General features: G+C 44.9%; 1 protein-coding gene across 1 annotated transcript; it reads left to right on the forward strand.

The window, feature by feature from the left end:
• Positions 1-2,993: 2,993 nt before the first annotated feature.
• Positions 2,994-5,419, forward strand: LOC138416516 (protein FAM209-like). Its single transcript, XM_069545786.1, has one exon. It carries the CDS (start codon positions 4,895-4,897, stop codon positions 5,417-5,419), a length of 525 nt encoding a protein of 174 aa, XP_069401887.1. The 5' UTR covers positions 2,994-4,894.
• The last annotated feature ends 19,697 nt before the right edge of the window (positions 5,420-25,116 follow it).

Genomic DNA, 25,116 nt, shown 5'->3' on the forward strand with positions numbered 1-25,116 from the left:
AAATATTTATGAAATGCCTACTTGGTCTGGGAATATCTAGGGTTCAAAATACACAAGATAGACCAACCCCTGTCCTCAGGCAGTCGTTAAATAATAACATGACCTTGTTTACCAAATTTTGGGAAATTAGTTGGAAGGATTATCTCATGAAGCTTGACAGGGGTACATTTAGAACAAACAGAAGAATCTTCCCACAATGCCCAAGACCAGAGAGATGCCCAAAGGATAGTTGGTAATTAACAAAGAAATGCTGATACTCTTGATTCCCTTTCCATTTTGTTGTTGTTCAGTCTCTAAGCCATATCTGACTCCTTGTGACCCCATGGACCACAGCATGCCAGGCTTCCCTGTCCTTCATTATTTCCCAGAGTTTGCTTAAATTCATGTCCATCCATTGTGTTGGTGATGTCATCCAACTATCTGATTCTCTGTCACCCCCTTCTCCTCCTGCCCTCAATCTTTCCCAGCACAAGGGGTTTTTTTTCCAATAAGATGACTCTTTGCATCAGGTGGTCAAAGCATTGGAGCTTTAGCTTCAGCATCAGTCCTTCGAGTGAGTACTCAGGGTTGATTTCCTTAAGGATTGATTGATTTGATCTCCTGCTGTCCAAGGGACTCTAAAGAATCTTGAAAGCATCAGTTCTTCTACCCTCAAGCTTCTTTATGGTCCAACTCTCATATCCGTACATCACTACTAGAAAAACCATCTCTCTGATTACATGGACCTTTGTCAGCTAAGTGATATCTCTGCTTTTTATTATGTTTTCTAGGTTTGTTATAGCTTTTCTTCCAAAATATCCTTTATAGGTGTGTGCTAGTTGCTCAGCCATGTCCGACTCTTTGCACCGCATGGACTACATGTAGCCTGCCAGGCTTCTCTGTCCATGGAATTCTCCAGGTGAGAATACTGGCATGGGTAGCCATTGCGTTCTTCAGGGGATCTTCCTGACCCAGGGCTCCTGCATTGCAGGCAGATTCTTCACAGTCTGAGATACCAGGGAAGCCCTATCCTTTACATGTGAAGCTCTCTCAGTCGTGTCCAGCTTTTTGCGACCCCATGGACTGTAGCCTACCATGCTCCTCCGTCCGTGGGATTCTCCAGGCAAGAATACTGGAGTGGGTTGCCATTTCCTTCTCCAAGGGATCTTCCCAACTCAGGGATCAAACCCAGGTCTCCTGCATTGCAGGCAGACACTTTACCATCTGAGCCACCAGGGACGCTCCTTTCCTTTGCATAGGTAATATCAAAACTCCACAGGCAATTCAGAAAGAGATATAAATGGCCTGTTGAATTTAATGCAAATTAAAATATGTGCAAAATTAAATGCAAATTAAAATACAACAATCTGGAGTTGCTAGTAAACCTTCAGAGTTAGTAGGTCAGCAGGTGGAAGAGACTAATAAACTTGAAATTGATTCTGATAAATCTACACTGGGTGTCTACTGATCCATTAGTGAGAACCAGAATCTTGGAGGCTATGGAAACTAACACTTGAAAAATAACTTGTCAGAGTTTCCCTGCATATGAGTTTATTTAGTCTAAGTCAGAAGATTCACGAAGCCATTCCTTGAGACCACCGTGCAGAGACAGAGAAATGCTGAGTTGACTTGTTGGCACGGTCCAGCTGAACTTTCTTATGTAACAATGGCCTCAGCTGGTTCGTATGAGAACTTGTGAAATGAAAGCTCAGAGTGGCCAAAACAAATATGTAGCCAGATTCAAGCTGACTTGGCCAATGTTTCTTTAGCATTCTCATCTTATGAACATAGAAAACTAATAAATACAAGGCTGTGCATTCACCATAAATCACGATTGGGAACTGTTGTTTGCCCATATCTCTGAATTATCATCTTCACTATCAAAAGCTTGAACATTCCATAAAGTCCATGGAAAGCATTCAAAACTGAAATGAAAACAAGCAAGCCAGGAATGGGGAAATGCATGCTTTCTGTTCTCTGCTGGGTGTAGCCAACAGTTTTCTCTTTCGTGTTGTTGGATCTTTCTAGCAAACACCTAGAACCCTCTCCTCTCCAGAAATCAGGTATTGGTAGACCAGGAGGCGTGTTTGTTTGGCACTCTGTGCCTTTATTCCCAGAAGAAGGGAAACGGGACAGAACACTCTGTCCAATAAACAACTGCCCAAGGTCTTGGGCAAAAGAAATTGGGACAGGAAGCAGACAGACTTACTCGTTGCCCCAGGTAACTGCCTGATAAGGCAAACACGCGTGTACAGTGAGTTCCTGTCCTCCTGTGATAAATATTTATGTGCTCAGCCCTGTGTTTGAAAGCACTAAACCATTTCTGTCTGAACATTGACTTTTGGATGCAAAACATAGGATTAATTTTGCAGGTGATGTAATTAATTTTTGTGGCTCTAAGCTGCACTGGGAACAAGAGAAACCGTTGTTTTCGTGAGAGTTTAGAAAGTGATTCAGCAGGTGTGAGCAGCTTTCAGGTTACATTGTCAGTTTATAATCTGAGACTTTTCCTTTTTTTAAGTCAGGGATGGAATCTTTAAATTGAAGTATAGTTGATTTACAAGTTTGTGTTAATTTCTGCTGTACAGCAAAGTGATTTAGTTATATATACAAAAACATTCTTTTTATATTCTTTTCCATTATGGTTTATCACAGATATTGGATCTAGTTCCCTATGTTTTACTGTAGGACCCATTGTTTATCAATTTTTTACACAATAGTTTGCACCTGCTAATCCCAAATTCCCAATCCATCCCTCCCCCACAATCTGGGACTTTTTTTAATCGCTACTGGAATTCAACGATTTTTGAGAGACAATGGTCTGGGAGTATTATAAGCAAACTCACATTCTCTTGATAAAACAAGAACTGATGAATGAATAATCAGTTCTTCTGATTATTCTGGGTTAATGCACAAAATTTGTATTGGGTTGGTCAGGAAGCTCATTTGGGTTTTTCCATAAGATCTTGCCCCCAAAAATCCGAGAGAAATTTATGGCCAACTCACTATTTTTTCTTGGAGATGAGGGTTTTATTTTTAGGATATTGGTTTAGCATGGCCCCACATTTCTGTGACCAACATATATTTCACTTTAACGTTCTTAAAATGTACAGGCAAACTATTCTCCTATGGTCAGCTAAATTAATCCCACCCCAAACAAAAGTAAAAGGCAAACAAGTAAAAATATTTGTCACAAACGGCACCACCATCTTTCCAGGAGATACAAGCCGGAGACTCGGGTTCCTCCGCATCACTTCTGCCTCTTTGATTCCCAGTGTTCAATGGATCTAAAGATCTTATTGTTTTCCCCCTGGAAATATATCAAATCCACAAACTTCCCTTTTTCTGCCTCCTCCAACTTGCTATTTGCACAAGCGCCTCCAAGCACTAATTCACCAAAACCAAACTCAAGGTCCTCCCTGCCAGTGGGACCCTTGCAGAGTTCCATTTCTCACTAAAAGGCATCCTCTCTGGATCTACCCTCCAGGACCCGAGTCTACATCCTGGGCTCCCCCCACCCCGCTCCCTGACTCGCCCTTGCCGGGTCTTGTGAATTGACCTTCTTGAACACCTTGGAGTCGTCCATTCATGCCATTCTGTGTTCACTGCTTTTTCTTAGTGTGAAAGTTGCTCAGTCGTGACTGACTCTTTGTGACCCTATGGACTGTACAGTCCATGAAATTCTCCAAGCCAGAATACTGGAGTAGGTAGCCTTTCCCTTCTCCAGGGGATCTTCCCAACCCAGAGATCGAACCCAGGTCTCCTGCACTGCAGGCTGATTCTTCACCAGCTGAGGCATAAGGGAAGCCCATTTTTCTTAGGACACACCCATCTCCCACCTGGACCACTGAACGGCCTCCCAGGACCTCTGGGATTGCTGCCCTGGCTTCATTGTCCCCAACCTAGCCAGATACCTCTCCCAAACATAAACCTGATGGACCCACTTCCTGACTGAAAACCATCTGTGACTTCCCTCTGTCCTGAACATGAAGAGGATCCCATCTCCACCCTGGCAGGAGGAGGGGCTTGCACCACCGTCCCTCCTTCTGCCCAGAGCTCCAGCCACACTGGCTCTGCAACAACGGCTGCCCAGCTGACTCTCCAGTTTTTCCCCTCTTCATCCACCTCTAAGAACTTACCAGTATCTGAGATTGGCTTATTAATTAGCCAGCACATCAAAGGTGCTCAGTGAATATTTGTGGAATAAATGAATGGCTGAATAGATGAACCTATTAAGGAAAGCACCAGAGTGATAGAAAGTGAATTCATCCAAGAAAATGGCAGAGCAGAGAGGAGAGAAGAAAACCACAAGATGTGGAGCAGAAAATGGCAACCCACTCCAGTAACCTTGCCTGGGAAATCCCATGGACAGGGGAGCCTGCTGGGCTACAGTCCACGGGGTCTCAAAGGCTCAGAGGTGACTGAACACAGTCGTCGTTACGAGCAGTGTAGGCCACACGAAGCACATCAGTGGCTCCTAGTTTGTGGCCTCTGGTTAATGTCTTTTTTTTCCTTTTGGCTCTCTACTCCACAGGGGCACAAGCCTGTGGATCTTCTCTGCTCACCACAGTGTTTGGATTCAACAAAGGGAAAACTAAAAATAGAAGATGGATCTACCCTCCCAGTGGAGCACCAGGCTCAGAAAGGATACACTGGCAAGGAGATGGCATTCTGTCACTCCCTGCCTCTTTTTGGATGGCCCGCTGGAAATGTCACCATTTCCCTTTAAGCCCTACTCCCAGTTGACCCCCGCAAGCCTCCTTGATCTCTGCCCTGAAGTCATCACAATGGCCAGAAGGGTCCTGGCCAGGGCGGGGCCCTCTGTGACATCACCAAAGGCCCAGCCCTGCCTGGTCCTCAGTCTCCAGATGCCAGGGCAGACAAGCACACAGGAGCCAGTTCCTCTCTGCTCACCATGAGGTCTGTAATACGGTTCATTTTCTGGTCTGCGTGTGTCTCCTCTTTCTGTGCTTTTGTGTTTTATTGTCTGAGAGATGACACCACAGAACTCCCCGGGAAGGTGCCCTGCAGAAGGCACTTTCAAAGTCAGCAGAATCTACCAGAGCATGACCGAGGCTGGCTTGGGAGCAAGTTGCATTGGCTTTTTCTCCTCGTTGTGCTGTTTGTGATACAGATGTTTTCAGGAGATAGTGACGAGAGTACTGTGGAGACTCTTCCTGCCCTCCGGGGCAGTTCACTTGGCTCTTCGGGAAAGAAAAAGAAAAAGGCTTCCCCCAACAAAGACTATATGTTCGATACCTTAAACCAGCTTGAGACGGACCTTGTGAAGTTTGTATCCAGGGCGCGGAATCTGAAACTTGCCATGGCAACCGGCAGTAAGCTCAGTCTTCCCAGTTTTGAGGTACCTGCTGATAAACACAATAACATTACACTATATGAGCTATGGGGCGATGAAGACTTCGATGAAGACTCCGAGTAAATATGTGTATCAAAGTAGAAGAGGAAAAGCTGAGTGTGGATAAAGTGTATCCAAACTAATAAAACTGTTCTGAAACAAAAGCAAAAAAAATAAATAAATAAAACCACAAGATGGAAGCCTAAGCCTCAGGTGGTTGTCACTCTATCTATATTCTTGGGCTTCCCAGTGGCTCAGCTGGTAAGGAATCTGCCTGCAATGCAGGAGACCTGGGTTTGATCCTTGGGTTGGGAAGATCCATTGGAGAAGGGAACAGCTACCTACTCCAGTGTCTGGCCTGAGGAATTAGTCCATGGTGCTGCAAAGAGTTGGACACGACTAAGCAACTTTCACTTTACTTAAGAAAGGGGAAATCGCTTCTGACCAACGGTCAGATGCTTAACCTGGATCTCTAGTCTCCAAGCCTGATTCCCACTTCCCTTCACATTTCAGCTCAAACTACCTTCTTTCATGTCCTTGTACATAACCAGCTCCTTTGGCCCCGGGGCCTTTGCACCTGCTAATATCTTTGCCAGGAATGCTCTCCAACTCCACACAGCATCTTTAGTTCCTTTAAACAAAAATTTAATTTTTGACTGTGCTGGATCTTCATTGCTGTGCAAGGACTTTCTCTGTTTGCAGTGAGCAAGGCTCTCTAGTCCTGGCAGTGCTCGGGCTTCTCACTGCAGTGGCCTCTCTTGTGGACCACAGGCTCTAGGTGTTTGGGCTTCAGTAGTTGCTGCAAGTGGGCTCAGTAGTTGCTGCTTGCAGGCTCTAGAGCACTGGCTCAGTAGTTGTGGCACACAGGGCTAGTTGCTCCACAGCATGTGGGATCTTCCCAGACCAGGGATCAAATCCATGTCTCCTGCATTGGGGGGAGGATTCTTAACCACTGGACCACCAGGAAAGTCCTAGCTATTTCCTATTCATCTTTGAAATCATAGTTACAATGTCACTTCCTGAGAAAGGACTTCCCTGAACCTTAGATTAGATCAGATCCTCTTTATCACACTCTGGTCCTTACTTTCGCATCACTTATCCCAATTCGTTATTATGTATTTGAGTAATTCTTCCACACTATCTACCTTTCTGCCCCACAAGTGCAGGGATTGTGTTCTTGTTTCCAACCTCACCTTGTAGCCCAACATCCAACTCAGGGCCTCATCTAAAAAGGTGCCCAATGAGTATCTGATGATTTTATGTAACAAAAGAAGTGTTGCTACTCATAACATCCTCTATTTACATGATAGTAAAACTCTAACAGAAAAAGCGGGCAAAGGATAGCAGGCAATTTGATAAGGAGAGGTACAAATAGCCAGTTTTATTTGTAATAAGAGAAATGCATATTAAAATACAGCAAAATTCTGAACTTCCGTGATGGTCCAGTGGCTAAGACTCTGTGCTCCCAATGCAGTGGGCTCAGGTTCGATTCCTAGTCAGGGTACTAGATCCCACATGCTGCAACTAAGACTTGGTGAAGCCAAATAAACAACAACAACAAAATACAGCAAAATACCATTTCAATATGCCCATTTGACAAACTTTTAAAAAAGTAATAGTAACATCTACAGATTCAATGCAATCTCTATCAAAATCCTAACAATGTTTTTTGCAATAATAGAAAATTCATCCTAAAATTCATATGGAATCTCAAAGGACTCAGAAGAGACAAAAAAAATCCTGAAAAAGAACAGATTTGGAGGCCCCACACTTCCTGATTGTAAAACTTCCTACAAAGCTACAGGAATCAAAACAGTATGGTACCATCAAAAGACAAGGGCTTCCCAGGTGGCTCTAGTGGTAAAGACCTTGCCTGCCAATGGAACCCCTGGAGGAGGGCATGGCAACCCACTCTAGCATTCTTGCCTGGAGAATCCCATGGACAGAAGACCCTGGTGGGCTACAGTCTGTGAGGCTGCAAAAGAGTCAGACATGACTAAACAACTGAGCATGCACTATATCTTTTTGATGTTTTGAAACACAATTTACAGCCTAGACCTATTCTGAGAGTTCTGACAGCTTTCCTAAGTGGGGCTGTTTGGATAACAAAAGAGAAAAATATGTATACTAATAGCCTTAGGCTGTTACTGAAGCAAATTTAAAATCCTACTGCCATGGAATTTGCAAGAATGAACATACAAAGATTTAGTGTTTTTAGTCTAGACTCTTTGGAAGCATCTGAAAGTCTGTGCATAATCATTACCTTTTATTATGGATGTATCAGGCTTTATTGCAGAAATAATGTAATCATTTGCTAGCTCTCCACTAGCTCTCACTCCCGGAGGCAGGAAGGTATGTGGGGAGCACTTGTATTTCAGAGAGATTTTCCTCCAGCATTTTCCAGTCTTTACACCCAGGGAAAGGTCATAAAATTGATATCCGGCACCAAATCATTTTTACAGTTGGAAACAAACTCACTTGGTTGTGAAACAACCAAAGCTACTGTATCCTCATGTGAGGACTAGATCAAAACCACAAGAAATCTCAACAGCCCATTTGCTCCCAGGGTTTTCATTTAATTTATTTTTTAGGCTGCAATGTCAGCCAGCAGAGTCAGAGTTTATTTCCTCTGCCTTTTGTGATCAAGAGCTGCTGACATGCATTTGGGTGTAACTTGGAAGACCCTCCACTTCCTGGTCCCCCTAATTCCTTTGCCCCAGGGACACTGGGATCCTGTTTCTTTCCCCAATACACAAATCCATGCAATTGAAAAGGTTGCCTCAGCTATAGCAGAAGCTTGTCAACAACACCCAAAGTGAGGGTCTAATTTACTTTCTTCATACACACAATCAGTTATTCAGTTCCAATTGATATGATCAGATATTTTATTGCTAATCTACTATTAAGGGAGGAAAATTATCCCTTTCTTTCTACTCTTTTGTGCTGTCATCTGGGACTCTAACAAACGCTTAACAGGAGAAAAGCACACAAATTTATTAAATACAAGTTGCATGAGATACAGGAGCCATCATAAGGAAAGGAAGACCTGAAGAAACAGTTAAACTTCAGTGTTTTTCATACTCAGTTTAATCAAGAGTAGAAAATTGTGGGAAAATGTAATAGAAAAAAAGAGTATGAGCCCAGGGTAGTGAACTAGGGGGAACTTAGCAAAGCCTATTCTTTCAGGTTCCTTTCAGCATCCCTCTATCATTGGAGTGGAAAAGGCTCCTTTTCTCCAGGTACAGGGAGGGGACCTCTCACATGAGGGTCTTATGACCTGCTTCATGGGAAAGTCAGAGTCCTTCTGGCACCTGTCATTTCTCAAATCTTTTCATTTAAAAATATTCAATATGCCAGGGACCTCGCTGGAGGTCCAGTGGTTAGAAATTTGCCTTCCAATGCAGGGGACATGGCTTCAATCCTTGGTTGGTTGGAGAACTAAGATCCCACATGACAGGGAACAACTAAGCCATGTACCACAACCAGAGAAAACCCTTGTGCACCACAAAGACTCAATGTAGCCAAAATAAATAAAAATAAAAACATTCAATATGCTGAGGTGCTGTAGTTTGTAGTAGTAGGCCCTGAACCCTCTCAGGACAATGCCCTCTCTATTGCATGATCAATACTCATAAACCTGTGGGTTTATTTTTGAGCTCTGTTCATTTGTTGTTCAGTCATTAAGGCTTGTCTGACTCTTTGTGACCCTATGGACTGCAGCATGCCAGGCTGCCCTGTTCTTCACTATCGCCCAGAGTTTGCTCAAATTCATGTTCATCGAGTAGATGATGCCATCAAACCATCTCATCCTCTGTTGCCCACTTCTCCTCCTGCCCTCAATCTTTCCCAGCATCAGGGTCTTTTCCAAGAGTTGGCTCTTCACACCAGTAGCCAAAGTACTGGAGCTTCAGCTTCAGCATCAGTCCTTCCAATGAATATTCAGGGTTGATTTCCTTTAGGGTTGATGAGTTTGATCTCCTTGTAGTCCAGGAGACTTTCAAGAATCTTCTCCAGCACCACAATTAGAAAGCTTCAATTCTCCGGCACTTAGCCTTCTTTATGGTCCAACTGTCACATCTGCACATGACTACTGGAAAATCATACCTTTGACTATATGGACCTTTGTCAGCAAAGTGATATCTCTGCTTTTTAATACACTGTCTAGCTTTGTCACAGCTTTGTCCTTTAGTTTGCTTGTTTCTGAGTCAATATGCCACATCTTAACTCCTGTACATTTATAATAAGTCCTGACATTTAGAAGGACAACCCCACAAAACTTCCACCTTGCTCTGTTTCCTGAAAATGGTTTTAACTAGTTTTGGCCGTTTGTTCTTCCACCTATACTCCAGAATAAGCTTGTCAATTTCTCAAAAAATCCTTTTGGGGCTTTTGATCGGTGTTGCATTGGACTTATTATTTTTAAAATATTTATTTATTTATTTACTTTGGGGGGCTGTGGTGGGTCTTCACTGCTGTGCTTGGGCTTTCTCTAGTTGCAGTGAGTGGGGGCTACTCTTCATTTCTGTGTGTGGGGTTCTCATTGCGGTGGCTTCTCTTGTGGTGGAGCTTGGACTCTAGGTGTGTGGGCTTCAGAAGTTGCAGGGTGTGGGCTCAGTAGTTGTGGGGCACTGAGTTAATTGCTCCAAGGCCAACTGAACAACAACAACAACAATTCTATTTACTATTACAAATAATGCCTTAATGAACATCCTTGGACCATATGTCTTTGTGCATTTGTACAGGTACACCTCTAGGATAAATAGGAAAAGTTCCAGTTGTGAACACCATTGTCTAACCGCCAAACCCCTTTCCCTGAATCACCTTGCCCTTCATTGCAGAAGACCTAAGAGATTGTATTTTCCTCCATCAAGACCCTTCAGGACACACGGCTCTTCGTAGCTCCTTCCCTCCTGGGCAAGATAATGAACCAGGGGGACAGAGGGCAGACAGCCAGCCTTCTGGCACTTCTCCCATGGACCCACTGGTTCTTCTTGGCCCATCTTAGCCCCACAGACTTTGGACCTGATTATTTATCTAGACTCACAGGGCCTTCTGCCCCTTCCTCCTCCATGGCCTGCCTACTTGGGTGCCTGGTACCTGTGAGGTTCTCCCCACGTTCAGGGACATCCTGGGGCTTGGACTTGGCTGCATGGTATCTGCTAGCTCTCCCTTTTACCAAAGGATTCTCAAAGTCCTGCTCTGGGCCTCCTGCATCTGTTATATTTGTTTTCTTCTTCTTGTAATAACTGATGTCCCCCTACTCCTTGGTCTGTTTGATCCTACCTCCATACCTTCAAAGGGGATCAAAATATGCCACCCTCAAACAGGCACTTTGGCACAGGTTTATTTGGGGCTGAAGGCAACTGAGAAAAAGTAGCCCCAGGAAGGGCTCTCTGTGCTCTCACTATTTGCCTAAAAGCAAGGCATAAACTCCCCTTGCCAGGTTGTCCCCTACCCTTCTCCTATGCTAGACCAACCCTTATCACCAGAGACAGAGACAGTACTGAAGTGAGTCTGCACAAACAAGCCTTACTAAGCCACCTTTGCCTGCCACTAGGTCTACCCATATATTTGTTGTTGCTTAGTTGTGTCTGACTCTATGTGACTCCATGTACTGTAGCCCTCCAGGCGCCTCTGTCCATGGGGTTCTCCCAGAAAGAATACTGGAGTGGATTGCCCCTTCCTTCTCCAGGGGCTCTTTCCAGACCAGGGATTGAACCCATGTCTCCTGCACTGGCAGGCGGATTCTTTACCACTGAGCCACAGTGGCAGCCCCCATATATTTACCTCTCTGCAATTTACTGGCCCTAGAAGGAACTGGGGTTCCTTTGTCCTGGTACTTTTCCACTATATATTGTTGGTGTTGGTCAGTCGCCCAGCTGTGTCGGACTCTTTGTGACCCCAAGGACTACAGCATGCCAGGCCTCTCTGTCCTTCACCATCTCCTGAAGTTTGCCTAAGTTCATGTCCACTGCATTGGTGATGCCATCCAGTCATCTCATCCTCTGGCACCCTCTTCTTCTTCTGCCCTCAATCTTTCCCAGCATCAGGGACTTTTCCAATGAGTCAGCTGTTTGCATCAGATGACCAAAATACTGAAGTTTCAACGTTAGCATCAGTCCTTCCAATGAGTATCCAGGGTTGATTTCCCATAAGATTGACTGGTTTGATCTCATTGCTATTCAAAGGACTCTCAGGAGTCTTCTCCAGCACCATAGTTCGAAGGCATCAATTCTTCAGCGCTCTGCCTTCTTTATGGTCCAGCTCTCACAACTGTATGTGAACACTGGGAAGACCACAGCCTTGACAATACACACCTCTGCTGGCAGGGTCATGTCTATTTTTCAACACACTGCCTAGGTTTGTCATAGCTTTCCTGCCAAGAAGCAAATGTCTTCTGATTTCAGGGCTGCAGTCACCATCCGCAGTGATTTTAGAGCCCAAGACGAGGAAATCTGTCATTACTCCCACCTTTTCCTCCTCTATTTGCCATGCCGCCTTTTGTTAAAGTGGTATGTAAGCCCCCAAGTCCAGCCATTTCTTTGGGGTTTCAATTATTTTCCCTATGAGTCTGTCTTTTGTCAACGTAATTCACACACTCTAATCACAGAAGCTAAAGGGTGGAGGACAACTTTTCCCTCCCCTACGCATTCCATGCCTCACTCTCATCCACAACCCAGTGCTGCCTGAGCACCCACAGATTATGCTTAACAGTCCAACACATTCTCTACCCTCCAGCCAGGGCAATCTCTGCAAGTGAAAATCAGATCATGTTACCTTCTTTTTAAAGGTCCTTTTATGGTTTCTCACGGAGAAGGCAATGGCAACCCACTCCAGTACTCTTGCCTGGAAAATCTCATGGATGGAGGAGCCTGGTAGGCTGCAGTCCATGGGGTCGTGAAGAGTTGGACACGACAGAAGTGACTTAGCAGCAACAGCAGCATGGTTTCTCAATGTACTGAGGGGGGGGTGGAAAGCTCAAGTACTATCTGCTTCAGCTCCTGTTCTGTTCTGCTCTGTCTCACTTCATGGCTTTGAATTTGCTGCCTTCTCTGCTGGATACCCTGATAGCTCAGTTGGTAAAGAATCCGCCTCCAACACAGGAGACCCTGGTTTGATTCCTGGGTCAGGAAGATCCCTTGGAGAAGGTATTCTTGGGCTTCCCTTGTGGCTCAGCTGGTAAAGAATCTGTCAGCAATGCTGGAGACCTGGGTTCGATCCCTGGGTTGAGGAGATCCCCTGGAGAAGGGAAAGGCTACCCACTCCAGTATTCTGGCCTGGAGAATTCCATGGACTGAATAGTCCATGAGGGTCGCAAGAGTCAGATGCAATTTTCACTTTTACTTTCTGCTGGATACATCCTCCCCCATCTCTCTGCAAGCTCAGCTTCATCCCCAGCATCTCACCACCCTATTAAAAAGTAGGTGTTATTCTTTATCAGGACACCTCCCTTCTTCCTTTAACACGAATGCATCACATCTCCCCTACTAGAATGTAACTGATTTTTCTTGGAGGAAGTACCTGCCCTCCATAATAGGTGTCTACCAACCTGCCCCACCTTTTCATCAAGTGTGGCAAAAGCTCAGCCCAGCAGACTACCCACCCCACCTCTGGAATTTGACCTTTGACCCTCGCGGTATGAGAATGCAAAAGCATAGCAGGACAGTGGAGCAGATCCATTTCAAAGGAGAGGCCCTGGTGAGAATCACCTTTAGCTGCTGCTCTTTTGACCGCCTATCCGTTTTTTCACCACCCCTGCCTGTTCAGCTTTTCCTTTCAATCTGTTTTGCCCTCATCTTGCCCCCAGCCTCCCTCTCTGACCCATTTGTTGTTGTTGTCCAGTTGCTAAGTCATGTCCAGCTCCTTGCAAACCCACGGACTGCAGCATGTCAGACTCCTCTGTCCTCTACTATTGCCCAGAATTTGCTCAAATTCATATCCATTGAGCTGGTGGTGCCATCCAATCATCTCATCCTCTGTCACCCCCCCTTCTCTCTTCAATCTTTCCCAGCATCAGGGTCTTTTCCAAAGAGTCAGGTCTTCATGTCAGGTGGCTGAAGTATTGGAGCTTCAGCTTCAGCATCAGTCCTTCCAATGAATATTCAGGGTTGATTTCCTTTAGGATTGACTGGTTTGATCTCCTTAAAGTCCAGGGGACTCTCAAGAGTCTTCTCAAGCACCACAGTTCTAACACATAAGTTCTTTGATGCTCAACCTTCTTATGGTCCAACTCTCACATCCACACATTACTACTCGAAAAACCATATCTTTGACTACACGGACTTTTGTCAGCAAAGTGATGTACTCTGCTTTTTAATACTCTGTCTAGCTTTATTATAGCTAGTTTTTTCTTTTGGTAAAAGGGGATGTGTTACTGGTGAGCATATGGAACAGCTCCTCATCCACTCAACTTTCTAAAATTAATACTTTTCTAAACGCTGGAGACTGTGTTTCACTTCTTGGCTGAGTGTGTGACCAACAGGAAAATGCGGACATGGTCCCTGACTTGCACTTTCTGGATAAAAGATAAATACGCACATTTACAGAGATCTAAAAGTGTCCATCCCCACAGTCCCTGAGGGTAGGGCAGCTCTGCCCCTGACCACGGTGTTTCAGAGCTTGGCACGCTGCGAGGAACTCACCAAATGTGTGTCTAATGACCTAGTGCTTTACACTGTTTTCACTTATTCATTTTTGGCTACATTGGGTCTTTCTCTAGTTGTGGCAAGTGGGGGCTACTCTTTGTCATGGTGCTCGGACTTCTCGCTGCAGCGGCTTCTCTTGTTGCAGAGCGTGGGCTTTAGAGCACGTGGGCTCAGCAGTTGCGGCACGTGGGCTCAGCAGTTGCGGCACGTGGGCTTAGTTGCCTCACGGCCTGTGGAACGTTCCTGGACCAAGGGTCAGCCCCGTGTCCCCTGCATTGACAAGTGGATTTTTACTCACTGGACCATGAGGGAAATCTTAATGGCTTACATTTTATTAAAAAGACTAACTTTGAAATAGAGCAAAGTCTTCTTTTTTCTCTTGGTGCAGACCTACTCTAGAACTAGAAACATGAAATTCAGATTAGAAGATTATCTCCAAGTGCCCAGCTGCAGATGAAGTCCTTCTAGATCCTTTTGGTCATCTCTGCACAGCTCTGGATATGGGCAACTTTTCATTAGGTTAAGCCAAAGATCATACTGCAACTGGAGTCTCTACCCTTATGTGTGGTCACTCCTCAAATATTTAGAGGCATCCTACCCATTTCTCCAGGACAACCAGCACCACCGCCACTACACCCAGCCCTCACCCGAAGACACTCACTGTTTCAACTACCCCTGGGGTTCCTTCACTGAAGACCCTTCCACCTACTCTAAAATAGTGGGGTCCCCAGAGCTGGGTCCTGGGATCTCTTCTCTAATCACTCTAAGAGTTCTTCTGTCTCCCGCATCCCATGACATAACCATGGTTGGTGGCGCATGTTCTCCAGACTTATGCCAACATGGCCTTGACATCTGATCCAGATGCACCCCAGACCTGCATCTCCAATCAGTCCTCTGACTGCTCCCCTCAGATGTCCCACCTCTTCTCTAAGGCCACCCGTTCCCATCTGCCTCTCTCTCAGTGAGCAGCATCCCTTTCCCAGCTGCTCAGACAGAGACCTGGGGGTCCTGCTTCTTACTTCCTTCCCCCTTGCACCCCAAACCTTTGTCAAATTCAGCAGCAAGGCTTACCAATTCGATCTCCAAGATTTCTCAAATGCATCCCGTCTCTGTCTCCACTGCCATCACTCAGGCAGAAGTCATCAGAATTTCTCACCTGAGCTATTGCTGGAGCCTCCTCTCATTCTAAAACTCTCTGATGACTTCCCAGGGGACCTAGAATAAAATTCAAATGTGATCTGCCCTTCCTGCCTCTTCAATGCCCTCGGCTGGGTCACTCCTCTCTGATCACAACTGTCCACCACTCTGGTCTTATTTTGGCTATCTGGGCAAACCTCTTTCTACCACAGGACCTTTGCACATGCCATCTGGGCCTCTCCCTGGACCGCTCTTCCCCTCCTCTCAGCATGATTTTCTCCTGCTTCTCCACTGGACCTCTGCCCAGAGCCCCTAGCTGCTGCCGCATAGCACCTAGAATAATCTGTCCTCACATCTTTACACAGCTTCCTTGGTGGCTCAGTGGTAAAGAATCCACCTCCCAATGCAAGAGATGCAGGTTCAATCCCTAGGTTAGGAAGATCCTCTAGAGTAAGAAATGGCAACCCATTCCAGTGTTCTTGCTTGAGAAATCCCATGGGCAGAGGAGTCTGGGGGGGTAGGTATAGTCCATGGGGTTGCAAAAGAGTTGGACCTGACTGAACAACTGAACAACAACAAACACTTATTTCAAGGTAAAAAGTGTAAAAGAAACAACGACAAAGTAGGCAAGGATGGGGCGGGGGTGCTGGCAATGGGGAAGCAGGGGACAGAGCCCGTGCCATGCCTGCCCATCAATACTGTGTTCTAATGAGGCCACCACCTGCAGAATCTTGGCTGGCAAAATCTCTCAGCAGCCCCTGCTGCTTCCACAAATGCACATGGTAAGCCAAGTGCAGGTCTCAGATCTGTGCCCTAGCACCAGAGCCAAAGCTCCCATCTCCTCACCTGCTGAATAGGCGGATAAGGCTGCCTTCCACCAACACTCCCACCTACACAGGGGCCACCAAACAGATTCTGGGAAACCACAGAAAGGGACAAAGTCCTCCTTCAGGAAGAGTATGTGACCTAGCCTGGATAGTTTGCATATATCTCTACCATAGCAACACCATAACACCTGCGTTGTCATTCATTCACTGATGCCTGCCTCTGTGCATGCTTCGTTCACTCAACAAATATAAACAGCATCACCAACTCAGTGGACAAGAATTTGAGCAAACTCTGGGACATAGTGGAGGACAGAGGAGCCTGGTGTGCTGTAGTCCATGTGGTCACAGAGTTGGACACGACTTAGTGACTGAACAACAACCTGGGGCCAGTTGTGCAGGGGATGTTGTAGATGACAAAGCAAGCAAGAACCCCTGCCCTCCCAAAGTTTTGTCCTGGCTGTCCTCCACGTCCAGCAGGTTTCCTCTTTCTTGGGCTAAAGATTTCCCCCTGGACGAAAATACAGAGACACTATAGCAAGTGACGAATTCCACTTCCCTGATTGCCAGCCACCTGGCACCTTTATCATCAGCCGCACTTCCTAGGAGTCTTGCCTTCATTGTTTTTATTTTTTAATTATTGTGTTATTATTAGTGTTATTTAGATTCTGGCTGTGCTGAGTCTTTGTTGCAGAGCGTGGGCGCTTATCTCTAGTTGCAGTGTCGGGCTTCTCTTGTGGTGGTGCTCCGGATTCTCTTGTTGCCTAGCACAGGCTCAGTAGTAGTATGCAGGTGAGTTGCCCTGCAGCATGTGGGATCTTGGTTTTCCAGCCAGGGATTGAGCTTGTGTCCCCTGCATTGGAAGGAGGATTCTTAACCCCTGGACCTCAGGGAAGTCCCTTATTTGTTATTTTTTTAATTGAAGTATAGTTGATTACAATGTTGTAATTTCTGCTGTACAACAAAGTGACTCAGTATTATGTATATAGCCTTTTTTATATTCTTTTCTGTTACTTATCACAGGACATTGACTACAGTTCCCTCAGCTATACAGTAGGACCTTGTTTATCCATCCTGTATATAATCATTTGCATCTGCTAACTCCAAACTTCTGATCCTTCCCTCCCCCACTCCCTCTTCCTTTTTGCAAACACAAGTCTGTTCTCTATATCTCTGAGTCTGTTTCTGTTTGATAGAGATGTTCATTTGCAGCATATTTTAGGTTCCACATATGTGGTCACATATGGTATTAATCTTTCTCTGTCTGACTTACTTCACTTAGTGTGATGATCTCTAGGCCCATCCATGTTGCTGCAAATGGCTGTCTTCATTGTTGTTAAGTTTCCCTTTCTATCGTGCTTTGCATTCCTGAGATTATTCTTAGAGGTCCTATCAGTCTCTTGTATTTTCCACGGTCAGGGCACCTTTCCTTTTAGGTACCTGTCCCTTAAAAATTCTAGCTCCCCTGTGGAATGATGTCTGTAGCCACTGCCCATGTCCCTCTCGTTAGAAAGTAAGTCATTTATAATCACACAGCTGGAATTTCCATTTTTTTTCTGAACTGATCTCACCTTTTGAGATGCACAGGTTGGAATCATAAGGCTCCTCAATGTCTTTTGAAATCTCCCAAACTAAAGATCAGAAAACACACCTACTGTTATCCTTCTCAACGATCATGAACACTAAAGGCTGCAAGATGCTTATTTCCAGGGTTTCTATCATTCCTGCTTGGGTAAAGCCCCTCCATACAGTGGCCATTTCTGGGGATAGTTCCTTAGAGACATGAAATGGTTCACAAGGTAAGTCAAGAGCTTGTCAGAAGCTCCCACAATCTAATTTCCACATGGCACTGAAAATGGGCTTCTTAAAAAATGTGAAGCAGGTTATGTCATCCCTTGCTGAATACCCTGAAAGCCCCTGCCATTCTCACCAAACTCATCCAATGCAACTCTTTCCCCATTGCTTCCAGTCCCCCAACTCTTTCCTGACCCAGGACCTTTGCACCTGCTACTTCATCTGTTCTTCTCTTCCCTTAGGTCTCAGGCTGAATTCCAGTCTTTGAATAGGTCCAACTCTTTTCTACCCCCAGGACCTTTGCACCTGCTACTTCATCTCCTTTTCTCTTCCTTTAGGTCACAAGCTGAATTCTAGCCTTTGAACAGGTCCAACTTTTTCCTGCCCAGGACCTTTGCACCTGCTGTTTCATCTCTTCTTCTTGTCCTTTAACTCTCAGGCTGAATTCCACATCCTCCAGGAGGCTTCCTTTGATTATCCTTGGTTAATCAGGTCCAAGGATAAGGTCCCTTGTGGTTACCCTTATTTCTTCAGAGTTGCAATGACTGTATTTATTAGTCTGCTTACTTGTCGGTTTTGGTTTCGGTTTTTGCTTGCTTCCTGCCATTGAAAGGTCAGCTCCAATAGGACAGGGACTCTGATATCTGTCTTGTTCACCACTGTGTGCCCTGTGTCTAGCCTAGAATCTGACTAAGGGCTGATACTCAATAAATTTTGGTTTGTGAAAGAATCTGATTTAAGACTCACAGACTTTGAAAACGAACATATGGTTACCAAAGGGGAAATGTGGAGTGGGGGAAGGGATAAATTAGTAGGAGTTTGGGATTACATGTACACACTACTATAGATAGATAGATAATCAATAAGGACATACTATATAGTGCAGAGAACTCTACTAAATATTCTGTAATAAGCTATAGGGGAATAGAACCAAAAAAAGAGTGGATATATGTATACACATATCTGAATCACTTGGCTGAACATCTGAAACTAACACAACATTGTATATCAACTATGCATGTGTGCATGCTACATCACTTTAGTTGTGGCCATCTCTCTGCAACCCTATGGACTGCAGCCCACTAGGCTCCTCTGTCCATGGGATTCTTCAGGCAAGAATACTGGAGTGGGTTGCCATGGCCTCCTCCAGGGGATCTTCCTGACCCAGGGATCAAACCTGCATCTCTTGCATCTCCTGCTTTGGCAGGCAGGCTCTTTACAACTAGCACCACTCAGGAAGCCCATAAATCAACTGTATGCCAATATAAAATAAAAATTAAATAAAAAACAATCTAATTTACATGAAGAGGCTTCCTTCAGATGTCACACCTAGATGCTGCTCTCTGCCCATTTGGTGAACTCTGTCCCAGGATGGAATACCTCCTGGGTCCAGGTGCCATGACAGCAGCCACCTTCTGGCTTTCTCTTCTTCCTGATGAGTCCCTCTTCTCCCTGCATCCCTCAGGCTTATAGCCAGGTCTCTCCCTTTGGGATGGGGTGAGTCTTGCACAGCTTTTCTCTGTGAGATCCTACTTCCGGGCCATGAGCATTACTCTGCCTGTCCTAACTATTCCCTGCGTGAATCACTGGGCACTTCCTGCCCTCCAGTTCTTTCTACATCACCCTGCCATCCTCCACGGCAAGTCACTGATGCCTGGGAGTTTTCCTCCTTCCTCTGCAATATTTAGCTCCAAGCTTGCTTGGGATGCAGCCAGTCGTTGGGCAAACACATTCTTGACCCTGCCCCATGTGCTCACTTCTAGCTAAGGGCCTTTTTTCCCTGATATCTTAAGATGTGCAAGATCCAGGAAGTCAAAAGCCAAATAACCGGTCACTCACCTCCCTCATCTTCTCTTTCCACTGTTGCCATTTCAGCGAGGAAACTGGAGAAACGCACCCTTGCTTCCTTCTGCCTCAGGCCCAAGACCCCACAGTCTCCTGAAGGCGCTACGTGGACCAGCGGCTCCTGGGTGGACACTGCAGCAGGTGGGCACATGGACGGGTGGTGGCTCGGGGACGCAGCATGTCTCCTGCGGCCATGTCAGGTCCACTCGGCCTGGCTGCTCCCCTTGACTGAGAGCACTCCATTCCCGTGACTCATCCCTCTCCCAGAGGCCTTCCTGGTCCCCGCTTCTCCTGAGATACGGCTTCTCCCATCTCAGGGAGCAGCCCGGCTTTCTTCTCTCTTCAACATCACAGTCCTCTGCTCTCTTTGATCGTGTCCTGGCTTTGAGAGGGTCCGCATCTTCAACTGCTTGCTTCCTCTGTTCTTACTGCGTCTGTTTAAAAACAGAAGACTGAGGGCAGGACCATCTCTGCCCGGTTCATCCCTGGAACCCCAGCACCGAGCACAGTCTTCATTCCTTACAGGCGTTCCAGATCTTAGTTGAATGAGTGAATCAGCGCTTTCTTCCTTCTAAGAAGTAAACCTAGTCCTGAGCTGATCCACTGTCTCTCTAGACCCAGTAACCAGTCTGCATTTGTGGCCCTACTCAGGAAAACGCACACTGCCCACTGTCAGTCCTTAGAATGATCATCACAGTGTTTTATAGGGGAGGGGAATCCCAAGATTGTGATTCTCTGTGACTGTGAGATGATACTTTGCGAAGCACTTGCTTTGGTGCTGGGCATGGTGTATAGAGGCAGGTAGGATGACTGGATGATGACGATATAGAGGAGGAAGGCAAGCAAGAAGACAAAGGTGATGGTGATGATGAAGGTGACAATGCTGAGCTAAATTGCATTTGTTTCTCAGACTCTGGTTCATCTCCACCACCCCACCACCACCCCCATTCCTTCACAGACACTCACATTTTTCCCACCCATGATCAGGAATAAAGGCTTGGCATATGATGACCAGCTAGCATAGCCAGTAAGAACAGGTAGGTGGTGAATCACCTGGAAAATGGGAAAAGAATTCACATTTATTTTATTTTATTTTATTTTTTTTTAATTTTTTTCACATTTATTTTAAACTTCAAATCTCTGCATTTGGGATCTCTTATCTATTTGTTTCCAGACTCAGGAAATGAATACTATTGGGGCTTCTGGAGAGGAAACAAACCTAGAAAGAAATTTTCAAATGCTTCCAGCTATGGTGATAAATTGGACATTTCTTTCTTAAAAATTATATTATAAAATCTTACAGATTGGATTAGATTATAGGACTACCCATTTTAATTAGTCTAATTAGAGAATAGTTTTGGGGAGAAAAAATTGTCCTCTTCCGTCTTAAGTTTCAGAGCTAGGGCCTGCAAATTAGGCTGATAAAGGCCAGATTAACAGGAGAAAAAGGCATACAAATTTTGTTTGATGTTAATATTTTAATTTTTACGTGCATGGGTTAATATTTAAATTTTAACATGCATGGAGGACTTCATAGAAAAGAAATGAAGTGGTTAAACTCAGAGGGCTTATATACCATTTTAGCAAAGGGCAATACATTTTTGAGAAGAGAAAAGACAGAGGTAAAGGGGTTTGGGTTTCTAGGAGTGGTAAATGGCAGAAAGGTAAACATATTGGAGAAAGTACTCCAGGATAAAGTAGGGTTTGTTTATACAGACTCATCTTGGCGCCATCTCCATCTCCAATGATAAAGGTTGCTCCTGTCTTCCTGGTACGAGGGAGGGAAGAACATCTTCACCAGGGAAATTTATGACCTACTTTCAGGCAAAGAGCAGGACAGCAGATTGCCTTTCCTGTGTCTGCTTTTTCTCAGCTGCCTTCAGCTCAAAACAATCCTTATGCCAAAGTGGTGTGCTTTGGGATGGCGTGTTTTGATCTCCTGTGATATTTTAAAAGAAACTTAGTTCTACTGCCCTCAAAACTACAGAAACTCACAATAGGGGGAAATAGAATTTTTTTTTAAAGATATTTTTTAAATGCGGACCTTTTTCTTTTTTTTAAAAAAAAAGTCTGTATTGAATTTGTTACAATATTGCTTCTGTTTTATGTTTTGGATTTTTGGCCACAAGGCTTCTGGATCTTAGCTCTCCAACCAGGGGTTGAACCCACACTCTCATTGGAAAGCAAAGTCTTAACCACTTAACTCCCAGAGAAGTCCCTGGGAAAACAGAATCTTACCCCCTGGACACCCTGGCAGGTTTATTTAGGGAATACAGAAGAATCATTTAAATCAACATTAAATTTATAATATACAAAGGAGGGCTTCTAAAATCTAGAAAAATGTTTTTGTGTCACATAAATTAGATATTTTTCCCTCTGATCTTCCCTGCTCAGCAAAACTTAACATAATTTACAACATGTATGTAAATTATTACATACTTCCATCTGGTGAGGCTGAAATAAATTACGGTTGATGTGACTGCTATTATTTAAAAGAGTAAATCAGTTAGGAGGAAAAAACATCTTATTTCCAGGTTTTCTGAGAAGCTAGGTTTTAGAGCCCCCATGAATAGATAGGACCTTCCAGGTGTCTTTAGCCCATGACACCCCTGGGTGGCCAAGTCACAATCTTGCAAACTCAGCCCTAGGGTTGGGTACCTGGGTTCTCATCAGGTCTGTCGTCCCCTCTGGAACTGTGAACAGCACAGAAGGTACAATAGTATAGTCCTGGGGACTTCCCACATGGTCCAGTGGCCAGGACTCCACACTCCCAATGCAGAGGGCCAGGGTTCAATCCCTGGTCGGGGAACCAGGTTCCACATGTTGCAACTAAGAGTCTATGTGCTAGAACTAGAAGATCTTGCATGCCTCAACTAAGACTCAGTGCAGCCAAATTAATTAGTCAGTTAAAGAGGGTAGTTCTAGGCAGAAGGGCTTCCCTGATAACTCAGCTGGTAAAGAATCCTCTTGCAATTCAGGAGACCCAGGATCTGCTGGAGAAGGGATAGAACTACCCACTCCAGTATTCTTGGGCTTCCCTTGTAGCTCAGCTGGTGAAGAGGCTGTCTGCAGTGTGGGAGACCTAGGTTTGATCCCTGGGTTGGGAAGATCCCCTGGATAAGGGAAAGGCTACCCACTCCAGTATTCTGGCCTGGAGAATTTCATGGGCTGTATAGTCCATGGGGTTGCAAAGAGTCGGATACGACTGAGCAACTTTCACTCACTAGACAGAAAGCATCAACTCCAGACCTAGCCACTTTCTGTAGTATCATTGATGATGAACTTTAGTGGATGCTGAGACTGGCATATTTGTTCACGTCTAGGAACACAATGAGTAATGCTTGTTTAGCATGTTTCCTTCAAAAGCACAAAGTTAACATATTCTTCCCATGTCCTGAAGCATAAAAGTAGAAAAATAAAATTAATTTCATTACAGGTATATCTCAGAGATTCTGTGTTTGGTTCCAGACCACTGCAATCAACTAGAATCCTGATAAAGCAAGACACATGGATTTTTTGGTTTCCCTGTGCATATAAAATTAGGTTTACTGTCATCCATTAAGTATGAGGTCTAAAAAACAATATACATAACTTGATTATTTTAAAAAAATGCTAACCATCATCTGAACCTTCAGGGAGTTATAAAATTTTTGCAAGAGGAACATCAAAGATCACTGACCATCATAACAAATACAATAATGACAAAGTTTGAAATGTTGAGAGAATAACCAAAATGTGGCATGGAGACATGAAGCGAGCAAATGCTGTTAGAAAAATGGTGCTGACAGGATTGCTTGACACAGGGTTGCCACAACCTTCAATTTGTAACGCAATATCTATAAATCACAATAATGTGAATTGCAATAAAAAGTATGCCTGTATGTTGTTGTTTAGTTGCTAAATCGTGACCTTTTGCAACCCTGTGGACTGGAGCCCTCCAGGTTCCTCTGTCCCCGGGATTTCCCAAGTAACAGTACTGGAGTGGGTTGCCTTCTCCAAGGGATCTTCCCAACCAAGGGACTGAACCCACGTCGCCTGCTTTGGCAGGCCGGTTTGTTACCACTGAGCCACCAGGGAAGCCCATATCTCAAGATACATAAGCAAGTTAAGCCAAAACCACAGAAAACTGAATAGCTAAAGTAGACAGTAATACCTACTGAAACATTTAAAACACTTTTTGCTCTCAGGACCTTCATAATTTTCATAACTGTTCAATAGAAGCTTTTTTTGTGGCAATATATACCTTGTGGGACCTTAGTTTCCTGACCAGGAATCAAACCCTGGCCCTTGTCAATGACAGCACTGAGTCCTAACCACTGGACAACCAGAGAATTCCCAACAACTATTTAAATTAATGACGCATACAGTAATGAAGTCAAGAGAAGAAAGCACTGTTTTCAATGACCAAAAGTTCAAATCAGATTTTAGAATGGGTGTTTGTCTACCTGCTTTAAGATGGGTTGACATCTTAGGTCAGGACCAAGTGCCTGCACAGAGTGGATGCTTTGGCTCAGCATCCAGCTGGGTAAAGTAGACATTCCCTGTCTACAGGGTACAAATTAAAAGACGAAGCACTTAACACTAACCATATGCCAGCCCAGAATGGTTCCCCAACAGCAGCTATGAAGTTTCAGAAACTGAGGGTTGAAAGGGATCCAGGCCGAGGGCTGTCTCTCAGCTGGAGGCTAGTTTAGGCAGAAAGTCTCTTCTCCTCCAATTCTCTTCGTTAATGATTCTCCTGTCCTTTGCACATCCATCCATCTACCTGCAAACAAAACACAGGGAGGGAACCCCCAGGCTGCTCGTTCAGAAGCAGGGGCCCGGGCAAGTCACTGAAAACTACAGAATATCTGCCTGGGACCCCGGGTCTGTAATCCCCCAGGTCCTACCTACAGACCCATTTTCTGGGAAGAGTAAGAGCAAAATCAAACAAAAGAGCACTATTCTCTGATCCTTTCTTTTATATTCAACTGCTGGGCTAATGCAGTTTTAGAGTCTAGCGCTGAATGAGGATGACTTCAGCCAAATCCAGGCTGTTTTAGAATAAACATAAAATAAATTCAACAGGCCCTGAGTCATGAGAACGGAAAATCTAACTGCTCCAGGGAAATATAAAAGAACCAAGATGGCGTTTATTCAGTGCTGAGTTTTGAGCCCCAAAGATGGCCCTCAAAGTTTGGCTCCATCAGGCTTGAGACAGCCAGTTACACAGGGAATCCAAACACTTAAGGCAACTTCGGAATTTTTGCCAAAGTTGTCTTCCAGGAATGTACGTCTGCACCCTCTCTGGGCAATCCCTGGGAAATTTCACTGGGTTGATACATGCGAGTCAATCCTAAAGGAAATCAACCCTGAATACTCACTGGAAGGGCTGATGCTGAAGCTGAAGCTCCAATACTTTGGCCACCTGATCTGAAGTCAACTCATTGGAAAAGACCCTGATGTTGCAAAAGATTGAAGGCAGGAGAAGAGGACCACAGAGGATGAGATAGTTTGATGGCATCACCGACTCAATGGACATGAAATTGGGCAAACC

This window comes from Ovis canadensis, chromosome 12 (genome assembly GCF_042477335.2).
Source record: "Ovis canadensis isolate MfBH-ARS-UI-01 breed Bighorn chromosome 12, ARS-UI_OviCan_v2, whole genome shotgun sequence".
Lineage (NCBI taxonomy): Eukaryota > Metazoa > Chordata > Mammalia > Artiodactyla > Bovidae > Ovis > Ovis canadensis.

Excerpts from the sequence above, each read along its gene's own strand:
- LOC138416516 (XM_069545786.1), top strand. The coding sequence starts at position 4,895 with ATGAGGTCTGTAATACGGTTCATTTTCTGGTCTGCGTGTGTCTCCTCT.